This window comes from Pleurodeles waltl, chromosome 7 (assembly GCF_031143425.1).
Source record: "Pleurodeles waltl isolate 20211129_DDA chromosome 7, aPleWal1.hap1.20221129, whole genome shotgun sequence".
Taxonomy (NCBI): Eukaryota; Metazoa; Chordata; class Amphibia; order Caudata; family Salamandridae; genus Pleurodeles; species Pleurodeles waltl.
Window position 1 is genome coordinate 63909822 of NC_090446.1, and position 20900 is coordinate 63930721.

The window sequence follows — 20900 nt, forward strand, 5'->3', positions numbered from 1 at the left end:
TACTCTATCCAGACCATACCTACAATTAGTGAGGCAGGTGCATGGTCCTGGGACCCACAGGGTTTAGGACCCCACTTCATCTCAATTTTAGCTGTCTCTCACACCGTTGGGTAATGGGATGGCATTTCACTTTCTTATGTTAGGGCCGATGGCTCCCTTGAGACGTCACTGTGCTGTGCATTCAAGTGGGCTATGTTTGTATGTGTTAGTGCATGCTTATACAAAGTGTACATAAGGGTGCATGAACTATATACAAGAAACCTAAATGATTCGTAAATAAATATGAACTGTTTTAGATATTTTGTGTAGTATAAAATTATATTTAATTTTTTATGATTTTGAATTATTTTCAATAATGTCATTTAATTTACCATTATTTCCTGCGTTTTTTTACCTGCACTGTTTCCTAAGTGAGCATTGTTGCAGTATCAGTGTTTGCCCAACTGTGGTACTGGACTTACTACTGTCTTGTTTTTTGGTAGTAGTCATTTACACTCTGGAGCAGAGACGTGTAATTCTTTACTTTCAAGTAACTTTACACTCGTATTTCGTAAACAGACAAAACTAGTAGAGTTACTCGAGAGTGTAATGTAAACAACACCTATAAATTTCTCACAGTGTAAGTTACCTTTGTGAATAGACTAGTGAGTGTGGTCGAGGCGTAGGACCTATTTGAAAATATCGACATATCAAAATTATTTGATCTTTTCTGCCTCCAGGTGGATATCAAAGGATGCTTCCATGAAGTGGTTTCAACAAAAAGCTTCCAGATGAAGCGCTCTGGCTACGACAATAAAATCCAAGTGACGGCCACCATGGTGGAGGAGGGGACAGGTATAGCAAGCATCAAGTAGAACTGACAATAATAACACTTCAAGGAGAGACTACTCACGTCAACTGCAAAGGAGAGGAAGGGAAGTTACTATAAACATAATGTAAAAAAAAGCTACAAAGAATCCTAAGTGTACACCACTTACTCACCACAGCCAGCAAACACGAGCGAAGGAGCCAGTTGTAGTATAAATAAAGTGCAACTGAGAGTAATGGGAGATTTAGGTAGCGTACTCACCACACCAAGCAAAGCGGGGGGAAGGGGCGCGTACTGTAAAAATAATATAAAGTTGAAATGAATAAAAGGCGTACATCTCATCTTCCCTAGAGTAACGAAAGGTGAATGGAAGGGACAGGTGCAGTAAGCATAAAGTAGAACTTGATAGGAGATATAGATAGAGTACTTACCACAACGAGCAGAGGGGAAATGGGAAGGTATTGTAAACATAATGTAAAGCTGCAATGAATAAAAGGTGTACTTTGCTTATTCGCCACAGTTGGGGAAGGTGAGAGGAAGGGACAGGTGCAGTAAGCTTAAAGTAGGAATGACAGTAATGAGAGCTGCAGAAAGATTACTCACGGCATCCAGCAGAGGGGATGGATAGACAGGTACTGTGAACATAATGTAAAGCTAAAATGAATAAAAGGTGCACATTACTTATTTACCACAGCCACGAAAGATGAGAGGAGCCGACAGGAGCAGTAAACCTAAGGAGGAACTTACAGCAATAGGAGATATAGATAGAGTACTTACCACAACCAGAGGAGTTGATGGATGGACAGGTACTGTGAACATAACGTAAAGCTAAGATGAATAAAAGGTACACATCGCTTATTTGCCACAGCCACGAAAGATGAGAGAGGGCGACAGTAGCAGTAAACCTAAAGTAGACATTACACTAATGGGGGTACTTAGAAAGAATACTCACCACACACAGCAGAGTGGATGAAGGGACAGGCACAGTAAACATAATGTAAATCCACAATAAATAAAAGTCGTACATTGCTTATTCGCCACAGTTAGAAAGGTGGGAGGAGGGGACAGATACTGTAAACATGAAGTGGAACTAAAGAATGATGGGAGACTTAAATAGACTACTCACCACAGCAAGTGCATGGAACATGACTGGCAAATGACATCAATGTGAAGCATACGCGGTGGAATTGCCTAAGCCAGAGCAGCAGAGAAAGGGACTGGTAATGTAAACATAATTTAGCAATGGCATTAATGAAGATGCATGGCTGTGTTAGAAGAGTAAGGGTCAGTTACTAGATACACAGGGGGTCATTAAGAGTTTGGCGGACGGAAAAGTCAGTCCGGCAAACTCCCATGGGCAGGTTGTCACCAGTGCGGCTGCCTTCCCGGGGCCTCATTACGAGTTTCCCGCTGGGTCGGCAGGCAGAAACAGAGTTTCTGCCCACCAGCCCAGTGGGAAACAGCCCACAATATTAACCCCTGCTCTTCATTGATCCAGCGGGAATGTTGCAGTGCGATGCGTACAGCTGCACCCATCACGCTTTTCACTTTCTGCTAAGCAGAAAGTGAAAAGCATGAAAGAGCTAGCCATGGGGCCCCTGCAGTGCCTGTGCCAAGTGCAAAGGCAGTGCAGGGGCCCCCATGGGGCCCCCGGCACCCCATCTCCATCACCTTTTACATTGCGGTCAACCGCCATGTAAATGCCGGCAGAGAGGGGACTCGTAATCCCCAGGCTGCCTTGGAGGATTAAGACCGCCGGCACATCCAGGCCGTCAGCCAGTGAAAATGTGACAGGGCTGGCATGGTGCGTTTGCCAAGGTCATAATGTGGGGGCCAGACCTCTGCAAAGGCAGCAGTTAGGCTGCCACCGCGACCCTGGCAGTAATAAGGGCCATAATGTAGAATTGACGTTAGGAACAAATATGCATAGTGCTTTGCCACAACAAAGATAGCAGGGACAAGTACCATAAAAATAATATAAAACTGACATTAATGAAATATGTTCGGATTTTATTTAGAACAGCCACAGAAGTGATGAAAATGGCTAATACGTCTAACATAATGCAGTTATGACATTAATGAAAGATGCATATTCCATTCAGCAAGCTCAGAGGAAAATGGGAGAGTTCCCCTAGATATAAAGTAGAGAAATAGATGTATTGTGCTTTCTTACAAACAGAAGAGAGAAGGATGTGACAGGCAGTGTAAACCTAATGTAAAACTGGCATTAATGAAAGGTGTTCATATTGTATTCAGAACAGACACAGGAGTGGTGAAAGTGATTAGTACTATTAACATAACAAAGCTCTGGCATTATTAAAAGTTGCATATTCTGAGTAAGGTCAGAGGAAGAAAGGAAAGTTGCTAGATATAAAGTAGATGCATTGTGCCTTTCTTACAGACAGAATAGAGCAGAGCAGAAACTGACAAGTAGTGTAGAAATGACATCTATCATATCTATGTTTGGGGAGGAAAGAAGATACAGTAAAGAAAATGAAATGCTGACGTGGAAATATTAAAATACATACACAATGCTTTGTCTAGGATTATGAAGGAAGGAATCCATTTTGTAAGCTCACTGTACAGTAAAGGCAGATACAGCCTAAGGACCTCCTTGTGGGGAACGCCACCCTGAAGCAGGTATAATGTGGCACAAGGGCTTACAAACTGGTGCAATGGTACCATTGCGCCAGTTTATGAATACGGCGTGGGTTGGGGCACTGTTCTGCGCCGCTGTAGCGTCAGAAAAAATGGTTCTGCAGCACTCATTGAAGTAGCAAATGGTCATTATTTAATGATTGATTATGTGCATTAAGGGACATAAACAATCATTCATGGTGTTTTGCTGGTTCTATGTGTGCTGCTTAGCGCAGCACACATAGAAAAAGGAAAATTGAGGAGAAATAAAAATATTTGTCCTCGTTGAGCCATGCTAACACCTCCCTGGGATGGCGTTCGGTTTTGGCGCTGTCTCAGGTTTACAAATCGTCATAAATCTGAGGCAGCATCAATATGAGTGCAAAATGCACTGATTGAATATGCAAGGGGTATTGCAGTGGAACGCCCACAGCAGCACCCATTGCACTCCCCTCTGCCACAGAAACTGCATCGGGGGGCCCCACTTACAAGGCAGCATTAAGCTGATCAAAATGGCTTAACACCACCATGTAAATATGGAAAAAGGCACAGTGGCACTGGAGGCTTCTAAATAAGCCCTTTAGATTCCCATTGTGAATTCTCATTCTCCATTTTCCATTGATAATTCCCAAATGTCCATTGTTCATTCCCTTTTCCCATTGTCTATTTTCATCCACTGTTCCCCATTGTTCATTCTCCATTCTTTGTTCTCCATTGCCTATTCTCAATTTCCATTTGTTGCTATTGTTTATTCACCATTGTATATTCTGACTCTCCACTCTCCATTTTTCATTGACCAATCTCCACGGTCCATTCTCTATTTTACATTGTCTATTTTTCTTCACTATTCTCGAATTTCTATTCTTCATTCTCCATCACTTATTCTCCAATCTCTGTTTTCCATTGTCCATTTTCCAATGTCCATTCCCTTTATTCATTCTCTTCCAGAGGTTGAGATCTCTGGGAAAGGCTCGAGCGAGATCAGCACAACCCTTGCGAATGTGAGGTTTCTGCATGCTGACCCATACTTCAAGAAAGGGCTTCCTTTACATGGACAGGTTTGTATTTCAGGTGTATGCATCCCGGTCCAAATTTGGCCTTGTATGATATTCTTCCCCATGGGTTGAAGAAGGATGATTTTACTGTTGTTGCAGTTACGTATGTTATATAGATATATTCTTTCTATATACTTGTTTTTCTGTTATTTGTCATACATGAGCCACAATGTGGACACATGTAAAATACAAAGAGGCACAAGCAAATCACTGTTTCAAGTACAAAGTACAACTAATGCAGTACGATGCTCACAACATTTGGTACAAAAGGTAGGCTTTTGACTTTGGTCCTGTGGTTGCAATGGGGTAAACATATTGAATACTAAGTATTGTGATGTTATGATATTGTTTATAAAATATTGATGATTGAAATACGAAGAATGTAAGTATATATAGGCAAGCATGTATTATTATATTATTTTATTATTAATATATTTAACTCCACATCCTGGTATCCACTCCTCTACACTTATTTATTCTAGGGGTGCATAGATGTGCAAGATACATAGATGTGAAGTTAAGAATAGTAAATGTATCTTTACCTATACATATTTAACTCAGCAATATTTTGATCATCAGTATTTTGTCAGTAGTAATGTGGAATGGTGTGCAATATAGTTAGTTGGCCTCTGGGATCTTCTACCTCTGCAGGACTTCAAGTCTCTTGTGTCTTTGTCACCATGCTATAAATGAAAATTGTAAACACTCTAATTAGCTCATGTATAGACCTTTCCTGTCCCTGTGGTACATGATGGGGTAGGGGCAGGCTTGACTGTCCAGGATGCACCTCTGTCTCTACTGCTCTATACAGGTGGTCACTATTGAGTGTGATCAATGTCTAACTCTACAACACATTCAAAATGTTCTGGAAGGTGTGCACTTGTCCCACTGTTACCCCACAAGGTCTGACAGACAAAAAAGTCCATAAGTCCCATCTCTATGAGCTGCATGGTATGACCGACAATAGACAAATTATTATGGTCCTTCTGGCTTCAGCATGTTGAATTGAGTATACTTGATTGACTAGATGACCCTCTGTCTTTTTTGAAGCTTGAATGGGAACATATTTGATGACCTATTAATGATTTTGGTCTTTGCCATACCATGTGACAGAATGGACAGGGACCTGAGTTCCCTTCTTCTGTTTCAATGTCACATATGTAAGGATGCGTACAGTATGACAGAACTTATTTCATTTGCTTTGATATACAATGAAGTAATGCCCTATACAATCTACCTTGAATCTCTCCCCTCTGCAGTATATTATTAAAGAAGAGCAGATATAGTAGACTATTTGTTGATGTGCCAGAACACATTTCAGGGATAGGTAGACACTCAATAAACCATATATAATATGTGGTTCTCACACATGGAAGAATTTCTTTCTTACATCATTAGTCCTTTCTGTCATCATGTACATCTCTCCATTAATTTGTCTCTATTGGAAATTGTGGTGGTGACAGTGATAATCGACCTTAAGATATGTCAATCTCTTCATTTGTCTTCCCTTTTAGGTAGTGTGATGATAAGAGACCTCAGCAACCTTTAATTATGCCCATCTCTTCCTTATTTTATCTCTTTTACACACTGTGTTAGGGATCGAGCTAATGGATCCTGAGTTGCATCTTTTTCTCCTTCAGTCAGTTTTTTTACACAATGTAATGGGGATGGACCTGATACCCTTGAGTTATGCCTATATTTTGATTACTCTGTCAAAAATGTGATGGCTATCCTGTCTGCCTTATTACAAGTGCACTAGGATATAATTCACTTGTAATAGGGCGGGTGGGCTATACGTCACATTTGTGATGAGTACACATCTGCCCGACTCTAAATCAGGCCCTGTGTTCCTTTTCCACATTGTGTTAGGGGATAGACTCTTTCTCTTTTACAAAATGTGATGGGACAAACCTGATGGATCTTGAGTTGCATCTCTCTCTCTATTAGTATGACTTTTTCTCTATTAGCATGTCCTTTTCTCTGTTATTTTGTCCAGTATGTCTAGTGCTGTAGATAGTGTGTTAATGAAAGACTGTCAACAGTGATTTGTAGCTCTCTCTCATTTAGCTTTTCTCTGTGTGTAAAGGTGACAGTGGTTATGTTACGTTCCCCTACGTATTATTAGAATATTCTCGATGAACTATGCTTTTCATCTGTATCTCAATTAGTCTGTGTCATCTTGACAGTGTGATAGTGGTAGACCTGAACTTTGAGTAACATTAGTCTCTCCGTCAGCTTGTCCCATTAGACACAGTAGATGGAAACATCTGCTGGGTACTTAGTCATGTGTGCCAATGGATTAGCCTGTCTCTTTAGTTAGTGTAATAGGGTTAGAGCTCATGGACCTTGATTTGTGTCTGTCGTCCAATTCCTTTGTCAGTGTGGACCAATGTAGCAATAATGGATCTCTCTCAAACTTTCTCTCTCTCCATTAACGTGTTGAAACGTGTGGTTGTTATCTATAAAAAATAGGCCCTCGGATGATTGAGGGTCTCTCGTGGCTCACTAAAACTGTTACTACACACCAAAAGATGGGTACCCTCCTTTAACTGTTTCATTATGCAGACTATGAGGGCAAGTGTTTCCACATCACTAATGTCAGAAAGGTCTAATTATTATGGTACATATTGGGGGTGTCAGAAAATAAGGATGTGATGCAACATTGTCCATGACTCATAACAAGTATATGTTACCACAGTAGTAAGTGATGATACTAAAGCATCCTCTGTTCAATAATTTTCTTGCTCCTGGAAAGCACCCCTATAAACATTTATTTTCACAGCTCCTGTTGGAGGACTCTACTGGGGCCCCACTCTCCAACAAGACAGTGACCCTTTCGGTGGGCCAAGGAGACACCAAGCTCAACTACACAACAGACCAGGAGGGCAAAGCGTGTTTTTCTGTTGACACCTCCTCTCATACCTCCTTGTCTCTCTCGATACGGGTAAGCGAGCACCAAGAATTAGAAAAGGGACAAAATATAACCAATAAAATAAAATCATCATAGCCAAAAAGGCTAATGGGATGGGATTGGGGGTTTTGAACATAATTTGGTTAATCTTTACATGATAGACATGTTATTAGGAACCAGGAGATACTGTTATTCTCTTGACACATTTGTAAGTGATTGGAATTTCTGAAGTATGCCTTTTCCAAATAACTATACCAAATGCATTGGGAACATACATGTACATAGGCATCAAGTGCAGCTCCACAAAACAAACAACGTAAGCTGATCCAAAGTAATTATAGGCTCACTTTTCATTGGTGGGTTTTTATCTATTTTTGAATGTTCTAAATCCCAAGGGTAAAGCCCATGGGTACATTTTGAACAGCACAAGATGACCATTGTCACTATGGACTCTTACCTTACGGGTGTTGTCATGTGAAATGACGCCTCTCTTTGAGATGTTACAGTACTTGACAGTCCAGGATTTCACATCGAGAGAATGTTAATACCTTCATCCATTATTACCTGAAAGTGTAGATCCAGTGTCTAAAAGTGTATCACATTCAAGATGCATTCCTGCCATCTAGGTCTTCTATGTGGGATTAAAACCAGGTTTAAGCTAGTCTTCATCAAGCAGGTTCCTCAGACAGTGCTGTTGCTCAATGAAGAGTGGCCTTTCCTGTCCCTGTGTAGAGTCTGGGATGCCTGAAAGAGATGCACCTCTTATCCCCACCCACTTTTCTTTTGGGTCTGCACTAATGTTTGAAGGTTATTAAGCAGCGGTTTAACCATGATAGTATGTATGCTTTTTATAACTCTTTCCACCTGATCTTATGGTTTATCCTTCCACTGGCTAATTATGTTCTTTCATATTAATAATTGTTCTGTAGCTGCCATTACAATTATCCAAGGAGCTTGTCAGAGGGTGGCTTTCTACATTAATTGAAATTCCTCAGTTTAAGGCATGCGATTGAAAGCTGAAGACATATGTAGGCCGATTCACAAAGGTAAACTTAGACCAAAAGTCTAAGTTCAGACAAAAAGTCTAAGTTTAGACAAAAAGTCTAAGGGCTTGATTCACAAAGGTAAACATAGACCAAAGGTCTAGGTTTAGACCTAAAGTCTAACTTTACTCATGGTAAAGTTAAACTTTTGGTCTAAGTTTAGACTTTTGGTCTAAGTTTAAATTTGGACTTTCCAATAACGTAACAGAGTAGCAGCTCACTATTATTACTACATATAATCTCTGAGATACCCTTCCATTTCTCATATGTGAGGCCCTGCTTTGATCTAAAAATAACTTTTTTATGAATGTTGCATGAGACAAGAGAAAACATTTTTCTGCAAAATGTCTGTAAGAGACTCTCACACATCAATTACATTAAAAATAAATTGCAGTCAATAGTATTTAAACCAGTCTGTTTAAGAATTATTTTAGGCCATCAGGCCATGACTCTCTACAAAGCAGAGCTAGCTCTATCAGGCCCCCCCCCCTAAAAGGCTGGGGCCCTGGGACAGAGCACACTGTGCCCATGCCTTAAAATATCTCTGTAGGAAGCTGCACAACATTAACACTGTTAATTCTGTTTTGGTTTCAATTTTATCAGGTTTCTTACAAAGATACAACATACTGTGGAGATTCAAGATGGGTGTACCCCTCTTACAATGGTGACAATCACATGGCCAAGTACTTTTATTCTAAAAGCAACAGCTACGTGAAGATTCAACCTATCTATGACATTTTGGAGGCAGACCACACACAGGTCATCACTGTGCACTACATCCTGTCCTCCGAGGGCCTGGGAGAGAGCAAGGAAGTTGACTTTCATTACTTGGTAAGTACACTTTGGTAGGTTTGGGGATACATTGAACAATGGAGTGACATATGTTTGGCTACTGCACCCAACACTCCTTCTGGCAGAGCCTCTACAAAGACTGCTGAACAAAGGTGCATACTTGATGTGTAAGGAAGGTACATCAGAAATTGTTTAAGTGTGTTTCAGGTTTCTCGGATTAGCAGCTATTTGGAAAACATCAGAGGAAAACAAAAACAAATATTTTTTAAAAGTTTAGCTTAGTAAAAAAAAAAACATCTAAACCAGTGGTTCCCAAACTTTTGGGAAGACAGACGTTCATGACCCACCTACCATTAATGTGCATTACGGATGTTATTTTAAGGTAACTAAAGAAGGATTTAGTAGCAGACTGTCATTTACAGACAGATCATTTTCCATTGAAATGGCCCCTAACTTTGCACAGGCATACAGTTTTATTGATAAAACTATATTGCACACAAATTAAAACATGGGAAATTAGGTTTGAGATTTATGGTTTTTGCATCATTAATTAAAGTAGCTTTATTGCTTTGTTCCCATTAAAATCTCTTTTCCAGCTCACTTCAGAATTATAAAAAATGTACATCATTATTGATTTCCTAACTGCTAAATACATACAAATAATTTACAGATTTTTACATTTTGTTGTGTGTTGCAAAAAACAACATCTTAAGTTTGTCATATAATTCACTTTAAGAACTCTTTACTTTGCAGTCAGAGAAAGAACAGTAAACATCAATCCCATGTTAAAAGAATGTAAGCAGCCGCTTGTCAGTAGATGTAGCCTGACATTTAGGGGGTCATTACAACCCCAGCGGTCAGCGATAATATGGCGGTAAGTACTGCCAACAGGCCGGCGGTACTTACTGCCATATTATGACATCGGTGGGTTGGCTTCCACTCCGACCGCCACATCGGTAACAGCTGCTGGGCTGGAGATATCCATTTCCAGCCCGGCGGCCGTCACTGTTCTGCCTGCAGGATTATGACCCCGCCTACTGCCATGGTTTTCGTGGCCACGAAAACCATGGAGGTAGGCACTATCAGTGACAGGGAATTCCTTCCGTCACTGTTAGGGGTATACCCCCTCCCCCTCCAGTTTGCCGCCTCCTACCTCTTCAAAGCCTCCCCACCCACCTACATTTACACACCCCTTTCACACACACACACACGCATACACACCCCCATTCCCACATGCATCCACGCATACATACACCCATTAACACACACATCCGCACACACTTTCGTACATACACGCAGACATACATTCACATGACAAAACATACACGCACTCACACCTCCATACATGCACACATGCATTCAACAAGCAACACACACCCGCATCCACTCACACACAAACATTCACACATACCCCCACACACACACAACACCCCCCAGCCCCCTCCCCTGTCGGGGACCCGACTTACCTGTGTGCAGGGGGTCCTCCGGCAGGAGACGGGACAGGGCGCTGTGCCACCATCAGCATCCGCCAGCAGGACACCACCAGGCCGTATTATGGGTCATAATACGGCTGGCGGTGGTCTACTGGTGTGGCACTGCTGGTGGCAGCAGCGCCAGCTTACTGCTATACGCCGGCATGGCCACACCTGAATTTCCCCCATTCTTGTGGGAGAAATCCGGCTGTGGTCATAATACGGCAGACGGCTGGTAGCCACAGCAATGGTATTTTTGCAGCCGTCGCCGCGGCGGTAGGCGTTTTTTACCTTCATTGTCATAATTAGGGACTTAGTCTTGATCTTGTTTATGGACTGCAAATGTGACAAGATAAACACAGAATGTAAAGGCATCTTGATTTATTGCTTGGACTCTTGCACCCCATCAAAAATCGCCTCACGACCTACAAGTGGGTCGCGACCCACAGCTTAGGAAACACTGATCTAAACTATGTATCTAACCAGCCTATATACATCCATAATAAATTATACAACAGCTGGAGACAGCCTCTAAATAACAACGTTTTTCAAAATATTTCAAAATCATTTACTACTCCAGGAATCACACTGGAATCACTCAGCAGTAATATTCATAAACCTTCTTCCTCCTGTTACTCAAAATCTCTGTTTTTAGAGGAAGATAGACCAAGCTATTCTTTACCTGATCAACACAATCTTAAAATTCAGATTCTATTAATGGAATTTCAGATCCACCTGAATTGCTAAATTGTGGGCTACTATTTTTACAAGGCTTTTGTACTTAATTAGCTTTCATAAATTCACGTCTCCTTCATGACCAAAAGTCATCTAATTTATCCCAAACTCACGCAGTGCTTCATATGGTCATAAATGTCTGACCATTTGTTTAACCCTAATATGGGTTTGTTGTACGTTTTAAATGCCATAGAACCCTTCAGCCTTTGCATAATAGACACTGTGCATGGCAAAGGATTTAGCCAAAAACTTCCTTTGGCATTAACCTCCTGAGCCCAACGTTACTTTTGCTCAAGACTAATTATACTTCCTAACAGCACAGTAGAGATGACAAACCATTTTGGAGCACCATAATTTAGTCTAGGTAATACCTGAGCACAGTATACTATCTTTTGTGGTATTGGAGCACCATAATTTAATGTTGGTAATACCATACTACAATATTCTATTTTTTGTAGGTAGAAAGAAACAGACGCTTAATGATCAAATAAATCTCTGTAGACTCCTCCTCATTACCTTAGTTGACCAATTCCTTGATTTCAACAAAAAAATGTATGGATAGTAACAAATTATGTAGCTAATGTTGTTTCTGATGCCATGCACAATTTCTGAAGGTGTTCAATGTCACACCGGAAGCCGTTGCTTTTTGAAGACTCCAGTGCAATTCATTAATTGAAAAAGCCAATCAGGTTGTGATAGAAATGCTATGGTTGGATTCAGCAAGTGATTTACACAGGTGAACACTTTGCTTGAGAACAATCAGTATTTTCACAGGAAAAGAAGAAAGCTGTAATGGCCACTTTGATAAGTTGGAGATTTTACCCAGGTTTGAGACAGAGCTTCCATCTGTTCCTTTGGCCTGTGAGGATTAAGCAGATTGTTATGAATGGTATTATGATGAAGAATCTTCAAGCATGGAAGAAAGAGAAGCACTTTTGGCTTAAAATCTCTTGAGAATGGGTACATGGGAGGTTGATTGAGTGATTTGTATTGTGTTGGCCAGTTTCTTGCTTTTCTGTATTATTCTTTTGGTTTGACCCATCTCCTGTGTTTGTAAAGAAGTAGAACATACTTTCATGTTGCATGTGAGGGAACTGTACTTTCTATGTTGATATGTGGCGTTTGCCATAGTATGTGTTGTGTTGCTTTAGAGAATGTATTATATTATTATATCTATATGTTGTCTTGCTATTGTTCCAACTCTCTCAATGTTAGCAAGCACCACTGTTAGAAATGGGGTTTCGGGTTGGCTAGGATATGCACCTCAGCCAGGCAGAACCCACCACTTTAGTCAGGGTGAGGGAGTTACACACCCAAGATAACCCCTGCTCACCCCCTTGGTGGCTTGGCATGAGCAGTCAAGGTTATCCCAGAGGCAATGTGTAAAGCGCTTGCACAGCACACATAACATGTGACACAATAAATACACCACAAAGGAAACACAACAACAAGTTATATAAAAATAAACTGAATTGCATGAAACATAATTAGACCAAACACAACATGTAAAAGAAATACCCGGCTACCTAAGGATTTGTCAGAACATCACACATGTTACTATTACTTTGTGAAAATTAGCAGTAGTTAGTATACTGCAACACAAGCAGTAGTCAGGTTGTCATTATCACTAAGAATGTGCATGTCAGAATAAATATAAGATCAGAGATACCAAGACACCATCATGAATGCACATAGAGGAAATATTAGCGCTCACCAGGAGCTAGGTGAGACACGTTTGCAGCGCTCACCATGCCCACCTCAATACTAGGACGGATGAAGCACGCACCGCGAGCTAGGTTAAAGAGTGGCTGCGGATGCCAGACCTAGAGTCCCTCGGCCAGTTCTGGGGCAGCCACCAGTCCCAGGAGGACAAATGTAGTTAGGATAGAGCAGGCAGGCCTGCACACATAGGTCCCTATGGCGGTTCCTCCTACCCGTTTAGCAGTGCCAGGGAAGTCCAAGTCAGGGAGTACAGTCAGCAGGGCAACAAGCAGAAAGGTAATCCTGATAAGTCCTTTGTTCCACCCAGAAGACATCATGCAGCAGGGCAACAAAGAGAAGAGCATTCCAGATGAGTCCTTTGTGCAGTCCAGTAGGCCTTCTGACAGAGGTCCAGTCCCTGTTCCAAAGGTGCTCTCTATATGTGGGAGACTGCCCCCTGTACTTATACTCATTTTGCACAGCTGCCACAAAAGGGAGAGAGGGTTCCAACCAGCACTAACCAGTTCCAAGAATGTCCCCTCTCTCCTCCAGCACTGGCGCCAGACATCAGTGGTGGGTATAGGAGGCTGGCATGGTGGGTACCTATGCTACTTACACCTTATATCAGGTCTAGGTATCCCTTATTAGTGTTGTGTAGTTAGTGTCTAGAAGCCAGCTTCTCTAGAGATATCTGTGGATATGCAGCCAAGGCTTATCTAGGAAACATGCAAAGCTCGTGTAATACCACTGTAGTCACACACAGTACTTACACACATGAAAGAAAACACTCAATGTTACAACAATAAAGGTACTTTATTTTGGTGACACAAATACCAAAAATAACATAGAGGCTATACTCCTATAAGAGGTAAGTAATACACAAATTATATACACTAGTATGCAGAAATAGGCATAAAAACAGTTAGAAAACAGTGCAATTAGTAAAAATCACAATAGAGAGAAATAGCCCTGGGGGAGTACAAACCATATCCTTAAAAATGGAATGCGAAAGTCAGTCTCCCACCTAGGTAAGTGGAGTGTGTAGAGGGGAGCTGGGAGTACTAGGAATGCCCAAAGGTAAGTACTCCAACCCACCCCAGCGACCTGGAAAGCAGGAGTAAATCACTGTAAATTCCCCAAAACACCGACTTGGAAAAAAAGAAGAATGCAAAACCCAGAAGAGACTGCAAGACACCAACAGTAGATTCCTGGACAAGAGGACCTGTGGAAGAAGAGGACCAAGTCCAAGAAGCACAGCAGAGTCCAGGAAGGGCAGGAGCCCCTACCCACCAGACTAAAGGTGAAAGACATGATTCGGCGATAAAGAAGGAGAGTCAGCACTGCATCCAAGAAGATGAAGTCGAGTTCCTGGAGGATGCAAGTGATGTCCCACGCCAGAAGAAGGATTCCAGTTGGGTTTGAGTGATTGGATTCCACCAACAAGCCTTGGCACATGCAAAAAAACTCACAGTTTGAAGAAAGTGGAGCTGCCGGGACCAGGTGGACTCTACCCAGGGGGCATTAGAGGGAGTGCCTCAACAACACAGAGAGCCTACAGACACAAAGGACGAAGAAGGATCCCACTACAAAAAGTGATCCCACGCTGCCGGAGAACCACTCAGGAAGCTGTGTATCGCAGGATAGAGTAATGGGGGCTGGAGCTTCAAGATTCCTGAAAATCCCTTGGAAAAGATGCCAACAAGCCTTGGCAGCTGCAAAGGAAGCACTGCCTGGGGGTACTGTCCTGTGTGGGCAGACAAGGGCTTACCTCCAACCAAGTTGGACAGCTGGACCATCAGGACCACTTCAGTCTACCACCCGTGATGCAGGATCCACGCAGCTAGGCAGGAGAGGGGATCCACACAGCCGGTCGTCGTTGCAATTGGTCCCTTCACTCCAAGGGAGATTCCTTCTTCCTTCTGATGGAAGCTGAAGATGGGCTGTCCTCAGGGGATGCACAACCGGGTTGCAGTTGCTGGAAGTAGCCATGGATGCAATTTTGCAGAACGAGTCTTGCTTCTTTGTTGCAACTTGTCAGGTCCTGGAGCGTCCAGATGCAGTTTCTTCGGTCAAAAGTCGAAGTGGAGGTTGCAGAGGAATCCTGCTGGTGTCTTGCAATCCGAATCTAAGGAACTACCCAAGAGAGAGACCCTAAATAGCCCTGAAAGGGGGATTGGTCACCTAGCTGGGTGACCACCAATCAGGAGGGGACTCTGACGTCACCTGCTGGCACAGGCCACTCAGATGCTACCAGAGATCCCTGCCAACCTCAAACTCAAGATGGCAAAATCCAGGGACCCTCTGGAGGAGCTCCGAGCACCACCCCTGGGGTGGTGATGGACAGGGGAATGGTCACTCCCCTTTCCTTTGTCCAGTTTCGTGCCAGATCAGGGACTGGGGGACCCTGAACCAGTGTAGACTGGTTTATGCAAGGAGGGCACCAAATGTACCCTTCAAAGTATTGCCAGTGGCTTGGGGAGGCTACCCCCCCCCCAGTCTGTAACGCCTATTTTCAAAGGGAGAGGGTGTAACACCCCTCTTCCAGAGGAAATCCTTTGTTCTGCCTTCTTGGGCGTGAGCTTCTCAGCAAAAGGACAACAGAAATCTGTCTGGGAGGTGGCAGCAGCTTGGGCTGTCTGGAAACCGTCAGAAGGCTGTAATGGCAATAGTGGGTGTCCTCTAATGAGGCCCCAGAGTGCATGGAATCATACAACCAATGCTTGCAAAGCATTAGGGTATGATTACAACATATTTGATACTTTACATGCCTTTGTTCAGAGTTACCATTATGTAGCTGGACATGGATATTGACCTATGTCCAGTACACACGTAAAATGGTGTCCCTGCACTCACAAAGTCCCGGAAAATGGGCCTGGAGTTTGTGGGGGCACCCCTGCTAATGCAGAGGTGCCCTCACACACAGGTACCTTGCACCCTGCCCTCTGGGCTAGAAGGCCTGGCACAGAAGTAAATTATAAGTGACCTGGTGCAGTGAAAAGTGGCAGTGAAAGGGTGCTTGCACCCTTTCATGCAGGCTGCAATGGCAGTCCTGCAGAACCCTTTGCTTGGGCTCCCTATGGGTGGAACCACAATGCCGTAGGTACCTAGGTACCATATACTGGGAACTTATAATGGGGCACCAGTGTGCCAATTGTGGGATGAAATACAGAGTTTTGGGAGAGAGAGCATAATCACTGGGGTCCTGGTTAGCAGGATCCCAGTGAACACAGTCAAACACACTGACATCAGCCAGAAAAAGGGGGTAATCATACCAAGAAAGAGGGTACTTTCCTAAAGGGGGCAAACAAGCCCTTTGTGCGAGGCAAGGGCTTAGCTTTTACAAATGCAGATGTGTCCCACCTCTCCTTCTCCCAGCCCAGTAAGACCATTCAGTATATTGATGCACTCTTGTGACACCTTCACCATGTACAGGCTGTCTGAAAAGTATGCAGAAACCCCACCTGTCACTCTGCCCCAGACGTGGATTGGAGGCAAACTGCAAAACTCAAGAGTCATAAGCACAGAGAAATGCTCACTTTCTAAAAGTGGCATTTCTATAATGGTAATACAAATTCTACCTACACCAGTAAACAGCATCTCTCACTACTATTCCAACCATTCCAAACATGCCTATGCCACAGCTCATAGATTAGACAATACCACTTAGACATAAATTAGGGGATTTCAAATGCAATCCTATGAAAGAGGCAGCACTCAGAGTAGTGAGAAACCAAATAGGTTGTCACTACCAGGACATGTAGTACATAAAGACATATGTCCTATCTTTTACATACACAGCACCCTGTCCATGGGGTTAGGTAGGGCCTACCTTAAAGGTGACTTATATGTATAAAAAAGGAGTTCTAGGCCTGGCAATTGAATTTAAATGCCAGATCCCTGTGGCAGTAAACTGTGATTGCATGCTCTGTGGTAGCAGGCCTGAGACAGATTTGAAAGGCTACTTCCGTGGGTGGTGCAAGCTGCCCTGCAGGCCCACTAGTAGCATTTCATATATAGACCCTGTTTATAGGGATACCACTGTACAAGGGGCGTGGAGGTAAATTAAATGCACCAATTAGGTGTACGACAATCATACCAAGTTTAGAAGGGAGGGCACATGCACTTTAGCACTGATCTGCAGTGGTAAAGTGCTCAGAGTCCTAACATCAACAAAAAGGGTCAGAAAACATAATAGGAGGAAAGCAAAATGTTTGGGGATGGCCCTCTAAAAAGGGCCAGGTCCAACAACCACCAACTATTGCAATGTGTTAGAGTGATATTGTAAACTCATATTTTAAACTTTGATGGTTTTCAAGCATTAACATCCTATTAAAGTCTATGGTACCATTGAGGCTGACCAGGAGAAAGCCTACTTCCAAAATCATTATTCTTGCATCATGTGACTGAGACATGCTATGTGGTCTGTGCTAAAAAGATTTCTTAATGCCCTTTCATTGTACCTGTTTTTTTCTACTGGCAATGTAATGCTTTCTGGATCAGCCTTCATAACCTAAGAAATTAAATGTATTTATTCTTCCCACCCACCCCTGCTTCCAGTTAATGTCAAAAGGAGGCATCACCAAACATGGCAAACACACCATTGATGTGGCACACGTGACGCATGGTAAGCCCTGGTTGAGCTTCTTCTATTTTTATGACCATTGTTACTTTATTGTCCTTGCCTTCCTATGGTTTGGGTGTGAAGAGTCTTGAAATGTAACACTGTAATCGACAAGTACAATTGTAGAGCGTTGTTAAATCCATGCTTGTACCAAATCTCAAATAAATAATCTAAAGATAGTGAAAGTGTAGTCCCTATGGATGCCAGCTATTTCCAGTATGGTAATGTAATTTGCTACAATTGTGACTCATCAATATGAAAGAGGGGCAGGCAGTCATCCGATCCAATATGAGTACCTTTGCTGAAGTGTTAAGACTTTTCCCTCTTGGACATGAAGGCCCATATGCTTGGCTACACATGTAGGCTTAGTCTGGAATTGGGAGAACCTTGCTTTTGCATCTCAAATGGACCTAAGCTCATTCTGTTAGACAGAGTGTACAGGAAAGAGTGGATGGGTGAGGGACACTAAGACAGGGGAATGGGTCCACATAGGTTGGAAAAAAAAGGGGGAATGTGACAAGGCCATAGGAGACAGCTTAAATGTGTAAAAATGGTCTATGGATCAACCTTATTCATCACTTACATTATTTGATCCCTTGCCAAATGTAAACTCAGGTCAAGATTTCCTGGGTTAATCTCTTTAGGTACAATTGCACATTTTGATTTTTTTCATTCTTGAAGAAGGATGATTTATTTTACAATGAGACATTCCATTCACCCTCACAGATGAAATATTGGTCTTTAATATTCCTTTACAGGTGCGCCTGGAACTTTCATGCTCTCTCTGCATATTAGCATAGATATTGCACCTCTGGCTAAGATGTTAATATTGGCCTTCCTTCCCAGTGGTGAAGTCATTGCAGACACGGCAAACTTCAAAGTTGCGAAGAGCTTTAACAACAAGGTAAGAGTTTAGGGTTGGACTGTGAGTGGGAGGAGGTCTATGAGCTTTAAAGTGAGTCAGTAGATATAGAGGATAATGGAAACATCTACAGATTAAGAATAAAGAGCAAACAGAAGAAAGTAAAATACTGTTAATCTGTCAAGAGAATTGGTCATACCAGGAATTATCATAGTAGTGCTGTAGTTTAAACTACGAACCAGCACAGCTCCAGGATTTGGGACCTATAGTGATGAGTTTACTTAGAGAAGTGGGGAGCGTTATATAATTGCCTAGACCTCAATGGGAAAATGTAGTCACTACAGTTGCATATGGATTCATACATTTTTATATCTATGACTGGAAGACTAAAAGGGTTGGAACTCGGATGCCTGGCAGATCAATTTTAGGACTGATTGGTTAAGGAATTTGTAAAGCAATGCTGAGATTTTCATACTTATGATTGGCTGACTAAGAAGATGAGCAGGCAAAAATATCACCTTATAGATATAGTGCTTGCTGAGTAAGGAGGGCTCCTCGCACAGGCAACTTTTCTTCAGCTTTACTATGATCTTACCTCAGAAGAGTGGTGGAAGTGCTCCTATTTCTCCAAATATCACTGCTGGAGATCCTGTCTCCCCAGCACAACAGACTGAAAGATTGTGAAAGGTTTTATACATCTCATTGCTGTTTGCAATTGCAGGTGAACCTACACTTCACTCATGCGGAGGGCTTACCCGCCTCACTTACCAGTTTGAAAGTCAAAGCCTCTCCAGGCTCCTTGTGTGCTCTTCGTGCTGTTGACAAGAGTGTTCTGCTCATGAAACCAGAGAAAGAACTGACAGTGGACTCGGTGAGATGTTCTTTTATTGTCAATAAATGTGATTGATTCCCCAGCATAGTTTTAGTTTTGGGATGTGCCACATCATACCTTTTGTGTTTGAGTGAAGGTTGCTACAGAGGACAAGTAGGACACAGTGAGTGTTTAAGGAGGTTAAGAATGGCCTCCACATCTGAAAAATGTATGTGTTATGATATATGTAGCTGCTGAGTAATGGAGCTGCAATAACAAAGATTGGGTACCCGATCAATCCTCTGTTCTCAGGTTTTGCAGCATCAGCATATGCAGGCTACAGATTATTGTAATTAATTACTTCTTTTGTAGGATTTTATGACTTAAATGTGGTGGACGTCTTATCAATAGATGTTTTGCTGGTGTTCAAAGGCTGTATACATAATTAACCCTTTATTGAGCCTTTCCTGTACAAGGGAAGAGTGTATATGCCAATGTGTAGGTCCATTTGTTGTGAAAGTGTGTCCACCTGTCAACCCTTCTTGGTCTTAGTTAACCTCTCTCATTGCATTAAAAGGTGGCTGTACAAATAATCGTTTTTTGCACTATTGTCACTATGATGCCTCTAGGTAGATGAGTTAATAGGAAAACTAATGAGTGAGTATACTTATAGTACACTTATAGGATCAAATCATCTCGAGGTGATTTTCACTGTACCAAAAGATATCAACAGTTTTAAAAGAGCAGCATATATTATGCAAAAAAGACTCTTTTTTAGACCCTATTTTCTGTAGTAGGATAACAGTCAGGAATACCAGTCAGGAAGAACCTCATTTATACTAGGTTAATTATCGTAGAACACAAAAGATTTTGTGATCTGTTCTAATTTTGCTGAATTTACGGGCTTCAACAATCCTAAAAAGTTGATTCCCAAACAGGTTAGTATTTCTTCATTATCGTCTTTAAGGCGACTGTGGATTTCGCTATCAATACTCTATTGGTAAGACAGCCTACTAGCAAAAGCAATGGCATCTATTGTTAGTGATACGTGCTACTCTTTTTGGTTATCTCAATTAATGGAGTTCTAAATTCCTAAACGTAAAAAAAATCCAAATTAACTGAGGGTTTTTTTTTTTTAAAGGTAGGTGGGGAAATTGCATCTAAACCTCACAGAGCCTACGTCCACTGGCTCAGTGATTTGGATTGCACTTATGAACCTTGTACTTGACTCAAACCCATACCCTGGGTGGAAAAGCTCTAGAAGCCCGGGTGCTACATAGTGAATCCACGGTTGTCCCGGACAACTGGGTGTTAGATCAGCGCCTTCTTTATCTATTGATGTTTGAGTCTCTTCTTTGCCTCATTATGTGCTTAGAAAATAGAAGATAAATACTAGTTTATAAGCAGGAGTAGTCTGATGAGAGCGTGAAGCTAGTGACGTCACCTAATCAT

General features: G+C 42.1%; 1 protein-coding gene across 1 annotated transcript in view; it reads left to right on the forward strand.

Moving 5' to 3' along the window:
* LOC138303635 (alpha-2-macroglobulin-like) overlaps positions 1-20900 on the forward strand; it is a 168610-nt gene that overhangs the window by 72059 nt on the left and 75651 nt on the right. Inside the window, exons 9-15 of the mRNA XM_069242932.1 lie at positions 720-834; positions 4394-4503; positions 7283-7444; positions 9058-9285; positions 17712-17778; positions 18534-18679; positions 19359-19508. Coding sequence (XP_069099033.1) covers positions 720-834; positions 4394-4503; positions 7283-7444; positions 9058-9285; positions 17712-17778; positions 18534-18679; positions 19359-19508 — 978 coding nt within the window. The remainder of the gene's footprint in view (positions 1-719; positions 835-4393; positions 4504-7282; positions 7445-9057; positions 9286-17711; positions 17779-18533; positions 18680-19358; positions 19509-20900) is intronic.